This window comes from Camelina sativa, chromosome 17 (genome assembly GCF_000633955.1).
Source record: "Camelina sativa cultivar DH55 chromosome 17, Cs, whole genome shotgun sequence".
NCBI classification, from domain to species: Eukaryota; Viridiplantae; Streptophyta; class Magnoliopsida; order Brassicales; family Brassicaceae; genus Camelina; species Camelina sativa.
In genome coordinates, this window is record NC_025701.1 from 31,652,741 (window position 1) to 31,663,375 (window position 10,635).

At 33.5% G+C, this 10,635-nt stretch overlaps 2 protein-coding genes across 2 annotated transcripts; both read right to left on the reverse strand.

Moving 5' to 3' along the window:
- On the reverse strand, positions 2,213-3,154 carry LOC104758528. Its single transcript, XM_010481411.2, has one exon. It carries the CDS (start codon positions 3,060-3,062, stop codon positions 2,436-2,438), a length of 627 nt encoding a protein of 208 aa, XP_010479713.1. The 5' UTR covers positions 3,063-3,154; the 3' UTR covers positions 2,213-2,435.
- On the reverse strand, positions 4,595-8,834 carry LOC104758530 (homeobox-leucine zipper protein ATHB-15; the record flags this gene model as incomplete). The annotated part of the gene is given in 18 exon segments (XM_010481412.2): positions 4,595-4,922; positions 4,994-5,143; positions 5,227-5,332; positions 5,419-5,744; positions 5,821-5,955; positions 6,037-6,117; positions 6,209-6,385; positions 6,472-6,661; positions 6,749-6,861; positions 6,959-7,033; positions 7,126-7,281; positions 7,371-7,454; positions 7,542-7,655; positions 7,758-7,853; positions 7,959-8,049; positions 8,146-8,246; positions 8,362-8,521; positions 8,627-8,834. Coding segments are annotated over 18 exon segments (2,508 nt in total). The 3' UTR covers positions 4,595-4,775.

A 10,635-nucleotide genomic window follows, 5' to 3' on the forward strand; every position in this document is an offset into this window, starting at 1 on the left:
ACTAACCTTAAAATGTGTAAAAAATTACATTCAATTGCCATTAGAAAAAAATAATTAAGCTTAATTAACTAATTTAAATAAATATAATTAAATTTAAAATAAAAACATTCACATATCAAAATATTAAAAAAATCTAAAAAAATATTTTCTCTCTCTAATAAATTATGGACGAAATTACTAATTATTTATTTAAAAAAATATATAAACCAATCAGAATTTTAAAAACTAAGATTTTATATCCAAGTATACAATACAATTATTTTTAATAACTAAATTCGAAGATTTTGTTAAGATTTCAAATTATGATTTTCCTATCATCTTTATTTATTTTATTTACAAATTGTTTAGAACTTTCATATAATACTTATATTAATAAAATGCATATTTTTTTCTGTATATGTTGTGATTTAAATTTTTTTAAACGAAGATATATTACTCAATGTATGAAAATGTGTGTTTTAATTTCCACATTGGCGGGTTGGTAAAAATAAATTTATATAGATGATAAATTAATACTTTTTTTTTTACTCACAATTATAATATTAAAATTACTATTTTATATTTCACAAAATATGATGCAAATACAACAAATAAATAATATAAAACTATAATAATACGTCAAAAATAAAATACTATAATATTCTAAAATAATTAGTATTCAAATAGACTAATAGATTTACATGACAACTAAAAATAAATATTATCTCAAATAAAATAATTTTTAAAAAATAAAACAATAATTTTTATTCTTATATTATAAATTTTTTTTTAAATGTTGATCCGTGCTTTAAGCACGGGATATATCCTAGTTTATAATTATTTATGCTAGATATTTTAATTTGTAGATATTTTCATATTTTGTTAACAATTTCAATATATCAAAATTCACGTACCACATAAACATATATATATTGTCTCTATCCGTCTTTCCTTTGGATATACACAGGAAGTTTTTTTTTAATCAGACACATGTATAATTGTCTACTTGTCTTAATCACTTTTATTTCCCAACTAAGCAAAGAATATCTTAGAACCTTGCTCTTCATTCTTGATTTTGAGAATCTAAAAAGATGAAAATAGTGACTTACTAAAGAAGTTTTTATTGACTCTGCCATATATAAGCTTTTCTTGATAGTGGTAGAGTTGTTGTTTTGATATGTAATTGGCTTAGTGCTATGACTATGAATTCAAACTTGTGAATATACTATTAAGAAAATTAAAAGATTGAAAAGAAAATTAAAGAAAAAAAGTTGGAAAAGAAAGCACTTTTCTCTCTTTTGCTTTAGGGAAAGAGTTAAACAGCTTGCAATGTCTACTTTAAGTTTTGTGTTTTGTTTCATCAAAGTTGTATATTTCACAACAATATAATTTTCTATGCATGTTTTGAGTGCGTAAATGTTTTTGTAAAGTGAGACTGCACTTATTAAACTACCGTAATATCATTGAATCACTATACAAATATTCGGTAATAAAGTAATATCATTGAATCACTATACCTGGATATGACAGTCTTTTACTTTTTTATTACATAGATGTAATAAAGTAATATGCAAAATATAAAACGTAAACATCTTGGGTCTATTTTGGAGTCATGACATGCAATTTATTAAAATGCTAATAAGATTCAAACCGTACGACAAATGTAAATCAAAGGACGGATACGGAGAATATTGCACATACATTCCAATATGATTATATATATGAGACAACAAAACAGATACAAAAGCGAATTTAAATTTTTATAATAACTGAGTTTTTTCTGTATGATTATGATGATTGTCACTAATAGAAACAAAATATGTATGAAATATTGTGTAGTATGTCATCAAACTATATATTTTTTTAAAAAATATCATTGGATTCATCTATTTTTACTGAAACATTAGATTTTATAACTAATACAGTAAATAAAGTTATTCCAGTCACGACAGTGTTAAATACCAAATTTCCTTATTATTTTTAATTTAGTGTGTTATATAATTTTTTTTTTAAGTTACCACTTTTCAGTAATTTAAAAAGCTAGAGAGATCTCTTGTTTTAGGTTGAAGTATTCATTGGTTAGAGGGAGGAAAAGTATAAACTGAAAAAAGAATATAATGATTTAATTGAAACAAGTTAATTGTGGTGTCGTTGTGAAATTTTGTGGATCAAAAGATTAGTCATTTCGTTGGAATTAATTTTACACAAGTGTACTACATATTTTCCAAAGATCTTACTAATAAAACCCATGGTAATTTTTATTTATTCGTGATATCCAATTGTATTAAGAAACGCGAAATTAAACCCCCCAAAAATAATATTACATCTTTGGAACTGTTTTTTTTTTGTTAAACACATCTTTGGAATTTTATCAGCAAAGACCAAAAAAAAGGAGTAAAAAAAAATATTTAAGGAACAAGAGAAATATGAAGAAACACACTGTTCAGATTAAATATTTAGCTGAACTCAATCATCTTTTTCTGCTGACTCAAGTTCTTATAAAACTTTTTTATAAAATCATCAGCCGCTTTGTCGACGTGTCTGTTACCCACGTCACCATTTTCCGGCGTTAACGGGAACGGTGAGTCCGTGACTCTCAATGGTCTCACCAACGGAGTCCGTCCAAACCCGGGGAAGTAAGGAGACAAGGCCACTGTTAAATCTCCTGGCGTGACGTTTCCTTTGTCACCAACGCCGTTAAGAAGCTCAAGAACGGCTCTTGCTGCGGCTGAGTCGTCGTCGAGCGTCTGAGGCGTTTGAACACAAGTGAAGAGACTATTATGACTCTTTTTCTTCATGAAAGCCATATTGGGGAAAGGGAAAGAATAGTTCGGAGTGTTGCTACAGCTAAACTCGTATTCTTGTCGCGATATCGCGGTGGCTGAAGCAGCGTTTAAAGCGTCTGAGGAGGTGGAAGCGGCGGGGACACGACGACGGTGGTGGAACATGAGGTTCTTGCCACGTTTGAGAGTGGCGTTGAAGTCGGCGATGAGTTTGTGTTTCGAGACACCTTTACGGATCATGTACAAGAGAAAACGTACGATGTTCCATAGCTTCTTGCTTATTGGTACGTTCTGATCCATATCGATCTTTAGAAAGAGAAAGAGAGATTTGTATTATTATCTTTTTTTTTTTGGAGTTTGATTACTTATGAGCTAAGGAGAAGAAATGTGAAGGGTTTATAAAGGAAGAAAGCGAGAGAGAGGTACTAAAAACGTGCAAGAGATTATAAAAAAGATTTTAAAGACAAAGCAAAAAGCTTGTGTATTTACTTACTATTGGCGCTTAATTATTGCATCCATGTCACTTTAAAATAAAACAAATTTAGTGAATATGGACCAAATTTTCTAATTTTGATTGCTTTCTTTTTAAAAAATATGTGAATTATTGTAGCCTCCGATCAAAACTTGATATGATCAAGATTCTAGGGTAAATAGTTTTCTTGTAAAATTATATCTGAATTATCTTTATTCTTTTTGACAATTGGATTAAAAAAAACTCAGATGTTTTTTTCTTCTGCCATTCAAAATATGAACAACGTCCATGGATGAAATTGAATTAAAATTCGAATAAATTAGTATTGGATCGAACTATCGAAGTGTACCGTTTGCATGCATATGCATGTGGCAACTGGCAAGTAAATGGTATCAACGTTGGCGAATTTTGTTATATGTATTTTTAAGACATTTATATGTAATGAAGTTCGATAGTCGGGATCAAATCGAAATGCCTGTGTCATTCGATCATTAAAACAAATATCTAATGACTAATCCGCAAAGAAATGTAGCCACTTGATATATAATATTAATCAACACAAATAACATAAAAGCAAGAAACAAGACACAATTTAAGATGAAAGAGAGCTATAAAACAAAATTTTATATATCAACTTTTTTTGTACTTTAGATTGCACTATGCCACTATGTATGCCATAATCTATATACGGATTTTATAGGTCTTGCTTTTAGTGTTACATAATTGCTGCATCTTTTTTCTAAATATCTTTTAAGGAAATTGAATTCAAATTAAAAACAAATACTAATTCTTTTTCAATTATCGGGCACACAATATTCACCCTCAACAAATGGCCAACATTAATACTTTTTCGTTTGATTTAAATCAAAATATTTCAGTATTTTATAATTTTTAGTTCGTCAAAGTTTCATCGGAATGAAACCAGATTTACGGTTTAGATAAGTAACGAAATATCCTAAAATTATTTTGAATTATAATTTACTAATTTTATATGATCCAAAAAAAAACTTTGTATACACATTTTAGTTTGATTTTACTATAAGAATATTTCGGTCTAAAATTTGATCCATTGGTAGTGTTTCACATTTTAGGCTGAGATTTAAATCAGAAAACTCTCAAAGATTAATTTAGATTTTGGTTTGCCTCCGGTTACCTTTATAAAAAAAATCTCAATCTTATCCTAAACAATCCAAATTGTCGCTGTGGAAACCTACACCAGATAGAGATGGCCATGGTTGAGTCCATGAGTGTAATGATTGCCATATATTTAAGGAAAGGAAAAAAGGATAAATTGTGTGATGGGCAATTTCTTTTGTAAAGAAGTCGCATAAAATTTTGGAAAGCTAAATGCAACAAGAACTAGAAAAGGAAAAGATCATCATCATCATCCATCACTCATAATCAAATTACAACAAAGCAAATAATTCTTGAGTTTTCAAACAAAACACTGTTTTATGTGTTCACAGCAACATCAAGAAGAACAAGAATACAGCCAAAAGGCAAAAGCTTCGTCTGAAAAAACAAGAGTAATACAGCAAATCTCAAACAAAGGACCAATTGATGAAGACAAAGCAGATGCAATGAGCATTCTCTTCTTCATTCAGTACTTTCCAAGCAACTGCTCTTTCATACGAAACTGGTCTCCCCATGCTTGACAGGCATATCCCACCTTGAAGGCAGGCAAAACCCTAAAACAAAGATCTCCGTAAGTCACAAAAGTAAATTAGAAATTGGACAAGAATGAAGGAAGATCTAAAACCTGTTGCATGATCTGTGGGAACTCAGAGCAAAGAGTCTTTCTTCCATTGTCATCAAATATCTTCTCTAAAGAGATGTCTTGAAGAGCAACTAATGTAGTCTCCAGCATGTCAAGTCCTGCCTGGTTTGCAAATGTGAAGACGGGCAAGGCCTAACCAATATTTCAAGTCCCAAAACAGATTAGCGAATATATTAGTCAAGTACTATTTTCGATTAGTGTTGTGTTGTTGTTACCTTCATTGAGCAGCAGATTATAGCATCAGTGTGATGCCAAAGATTCTTAAGAACAGATTCATTGCCTTCGCTGTTTGATTTAAGTAGCTCAACACCCATGTAACCCCTATGATCAACAGACAAAATGAGTTAGCTATAAAACATTGTTGATTTGGTGGAAATGTAGAACATATTTGATAATTTGGCTTATACCTGTAACTCTGGCAGATCCAACGAGAAAGTGTTTGGGCTTCAGGAGTACCCAAAGGAGTGCGTAGACCAACTTGTGAACTGATATGAGAAGGAGAAAGAGCCAATGCTACTCTCTGCACCGATGATATGATACCTCGAACATACTGCCTAGCCATGGATGCTACATGTTCTTGCATATGGCTCTCGATACCAAACTCAAACGCTATTGTCATCACAGATCTTGCACATGTCGAGTTTCCTGATTGATCAGTTGAGGCTTTTGTTCCAGCTGAACCAATTTCCAGTGCCGAAGCAAGATCCAAGGTTCGGTTTGGACTAGATACTTCCTGCTTTCATGTTCAAGAAAAGCTTAAAAAATCTGAAAAACAGAAGACTTCAATGGATAACATTATTTATTCTAACCTTAGCGGAGTCAAGAGGGATGATACGAAAACCAGAAGGAAGCAGAGGTGCATCATCAGCAAAAGAAGCGTCGATTGGAGCAAATATAAGTTCAGCACAGGTTCCTACAGCACTTTCATCCATTCCACTACAAAGCTAATCACAAGAAACATATATTTCAGGTACTAGAGATCTACATTAAAACCTTATGCAGAATAGACAACCTAAAGTACATACTTGAAGCAGGAAGATATCTCTTGGAACAATTGCATCTTCAGGGGAATGACCAAGACCTTCCAATTTGATGACTTCCATGAACTGAGAATGGAAACAACACCAACCATTACTTCAACTTACATTATGGAGATAGAAGAAAACAATTAAGGGCATCGAAGAAACTTGAACTAACCTCTTCATGCTCTATAGTATGAGCAAGTGGAAGTATAACTTGCCCTCCAAATCCTCCAACTCGGGCACTACAAGGCCCCACTTTAACTGCTGCAGCTAAATACGCATCAATGTTGTTGTCAGCCCATTCTGATCTATGCTCCCTCAGAAACCGCAGCAGGATCGCTGGAGGAACATTCTGTAGTTGCAAAATCCCAAAAAAAAGGTGAAAAAGTGTTGCAATAATCATCAGTTGATCTATCAAAAAAAAAGTGGTGCACTGACCTGTAAAAGCATTGATGCTTTTGCGCATAAAACAACACTGCTTACAGGAGCAAAGCCATTGGAAAATGTAAGATTTAAACCCATTAGCTTGTCTGGAGAAGAGTTAACAGTGATTGTGACATCATCCATGCTATCTCCTATCACTGACCATCCTTCATCAGTGAAACCGTTAACAGCTTCATTAAAACCTCTGTAGGGAAAAAAAAATGTATAAGATAGCAATATGTAGATCCCAAACCCACCAAAAAGAAGATGCAAATCATAATGTATACAATACCTGCTTAGCCTCTGACTGAGAGCTCTTAAGGCAGCCGGACGCCGTCCCCACCCATTAACACTACTATTAGTCTGAGTAACTTCTTGTGCTATTTGCTTGAGTTGACGCAGTGCCTTTGAGACAAATTGGATAAATGTACATCATTCAAGAACAATTATTTTTTATATCAGAATACAAGCTTAGGACAATAAATGAGTTTAATTAACATACTGCCATTGTTGTCTTCTGTGCAAGTACTTTTGGTGACTCATAGAGCGGGCGCAAGACCTCAGGCACGCTACAAGCCTATTTAACAGAGCAAATATCCAAAAAGTTTGGTTAACGTTTCCAAGACACTGATTGATTCACTAGAATTAGTGCAGAGAGAGGGTTGTTACCTCCAAATCCATATGATCCACTATGTGTATGATTGAGCCACCACCATCACAAGGCCGTATCAAGTACCCACTGGGAAGCATCTCTGCTCTAACAAAATTCTGAACCAGTGGCATACTAGGACCATTCTGAGTGCTCTTAAGAGATCTCTCACACACCTATAAAATTTGTTACTCAGTAAGAAAAGGATCAACATGAACAAGAAAACCAGCACACACAAAAAAAACATATACTTAGAGCTACATACCACAAGGCTGCCATCTTCTAATACAGAGGTGTAACGCAACAGCCAGAAATCGCGTGGTGGGGCCAGCGTAGTTGGTGCATAGAGCTGCAAAAAACAAGAAGATGGCGGTCATTATTTTCAACTTTACAAAAAAAAAAATACTACTTGTAGCGCATATAGTTTAACACTAACCTGCACGTAAAGCAGCTCAATGGTTCCACCATTGGCGGTTGGCAACACATTCATAACATCAACAGCTCGACATTCGCGGAACCACGAAGGACGATCCTTGACGATCTCTGCAACCTAGAAAATAGAGAAAACAAATTAATTCGTTGCATATGTAAACACACGTGGAATAGAATAAAACTGCATAAATCAGCGATGAGAATGATTCTATACACATACCCTTGTAGGCTCAAGACCCACTAGGCCACAGGCGCGTGCTGCCACACCAGTGCAACCATGAGAAATAGCAATGATTCCAATGGAATCCGGACCAGGCTGTTACAGAAATATAAAACAATAAAAAGCAGAATAACTATTTGATATCTTACACTATATGCAATAACGAAAACAAAATTAGAGGAATTGAATCAAGGGGCATACCTTCATTCCAGGCATCTGTACCCACTCAACAGCGGTTCCAGTTGCCTTTGAAAGAAACTCTGCTAAAGTTTCTTCTGCAATGGACAAAAGTCTGAAAACATAAAATGTATCATTGAATCTCAGAAAAATATGGAAAAGTGATTTTTTTAATCTAACAGAGTAACTATATTCCAATTAAAGAACCAACCCTGCAGGACTAGCATCTCTTGGAGGATTCTGAGACGCCAATTGGTGCTGACCACTTGTCACCACCGATTCACAGCTTGTGTCTTTGGCTGGAAGTGAAGGCTGTGAAACCAGAAAAAAACAAAATCAATGCACATACCATTAAATTGAAACTATTGTCATTCTAGAACTCAGTAAGATAAGAGAACTGAAGATATTGCAAGAGTAGAATCCTCACATTATGAGTATGTTGACGGAAGTAGCTGTTTTCATGGACCAGCTGTGACACTTGCTTCTGCAACCTATCATTCTCCTCCATCAAGAGCTTGTTCATTGCCGTCAACTTCCGATTCACAGCTTGAAGCCGTGAAGCCTCTTTCCTTTGTTTCTCTCTACATCTGAAGTTTACAACAGAAACGAAAAAACACAAAGATTGGATCAACTAGATAGAGAGAACAGAACATCAAAGAAATTTACAATTACTGCAATTCCTTAACCATTACCTTCGGTTCTGAAACCACACTTTGATCTGTTTAGGCTCAATGTTAGAGAGAATAGGGCACTCTCTGATCAACTGCTGACGGCGAATAGAACTCGGTTTAGGACATTCATGATAAAGCCTCTCAAGTGCTTCAACTTGTTCAGGTGTGTATCTCACATACTTCCCATTATCCAAACATCCTAACTTATCCTTGCAAGACATTGCCATTACTCCTCAAACTATTCTTCTTCTTATTCACCACAATCACAGAATCCACAACTGACTGTAATCACCCCTCCAGATAATAACCAAAGTCTACTCTTTCTCTAACAGAAGACAACCTTAAAAACCCCACAACATACTAAAGAAAAAAGGAGACAGAGAGCTTCTTAATTCACCACAACACAACTCCAAATCTCCAATCAAATCTAAACCATCTCAAATCCTAAGCACTTGGAGTGACTTCACAAATCACATTACCTCGAATTATGTTTTCCTTAACGACTTGAAAACACACAGCAGAGGCTTTTCTTCATGTAATCTCTCGAAAGGGTGGCACAAAGACAAAATCTATCCTTTTTAAGAGCTCAAATACCAAAACACAAGAAAGAAAAAAAGACTTTTTTCCCCCCAAGATTACACCTTTCCCTTTTACAAACACCGAAAAAGAAAAAAGATTCGAACTTTTTCTCTGAACACACACACACAAACACACACCTAAAAAAACAAGAAAGTTACAAACTTTATTATAATTATTCTCGTGACGGATAACGGAATCACCGAGTAGACTCAGCCATTAGAAACAACGATTCCCCAAATAACTCGAAACGGAGAAGCCATAGTATCAGTTCTCAAACCCATATTCTCCTTCTCCGAGCTCTCATTGAATAAAAATGAAAACTTTAGAGAAAAAAAAAAGAAAAAGAACCCTAGAAATTTTAATGGAAGGTACAAAAGAAGAAAGAGGAAAGTAGTAGAAGAGACGAGGAGGAAGATGTATGTAGAAAACAAATCATAGAGCTACTGCAGCTGTACTGTTTGTTGTTTTAGATGTTTATCTACTTTGTGTTTTTTTTTTTTTTTTTCCTCTAGCTCGTTCATGGCAACTTTGAATTTTTATTATTTTTATTTTTTAGCTTTTTAAAAAATATACTAGTTTATTATTAATTTAGTTTAAAATATTGTTTTGATTTTAACTTATGATTTGATAGTGGTGTTGCGTTTGTGAATTAACTTTTTCGTTGGCATTTTCTTTTTTTCTTTTTCTGATTGGCACATTTCATAAGCCAACAACACCACCTCGAGGGGAAAACCATACTTCTCTTTTTGTCTAAAGTACCCTTCTCATGGAATAATTGTCAATTTTTTCCTTTCAATATATATTACAACTACCTAAGAAAAAAAAAATATAAAGTGTATGTAAATCATGACATGTTATAGTTAGTTTAACACTTAAAAAAAATTAACTGTAAAAGTGTAAATAAATATTTACATATTTTAAAAGGTTGGCTATTGCACTATCATCAATTGTACCATCCTTTGGATGATCATAAACTAGTAAAATTAGCAATTAACTATTTTTAGTGAAACTTTGATTAAATCTAATGAAATAGTTGGCATTCCTTTCCAATAAGTATGTTCAACTACCAATTCATTCCTTCCATTAAGTATGTTCAACTACCAATTCATATATAACATACATATATATTAGTCTTATTATACATTACAAGCATGTAGTAATATGAAACTACATGACGAGGTTTTATAGCAATTGTAACTCTAAATTCCATTAGCCTACTTTATTTTTATGGAGAGTGGCAGAAATGTAAATGAGGTGAAAATGGAGGGGTAACAAAGGTACATAGGATGGGGAACGTCAGAGGCGTAGAAAAATACCAAAGGGCGTGTGAGAGAGAGAGGACTGCGTAGGTCGACAGAGACAACATCATTACCTTCTTTGCATGCGTCTCCCCTCCTCCGTCTTAAAGCTGAAGCTACACTCTCTTTTTTTCTCTTTTTTTTTTTTTTTTT

What these genes read in the sequence shown, in the direction of transcription:
- LOC104758528 (XM_010481411.2), bottom strand. Translation starts at nt 3,062, where the DNA reads ATGGATCAGAACGTACCAATAAGCAAGAAGCTATGGAACATCGTACGT.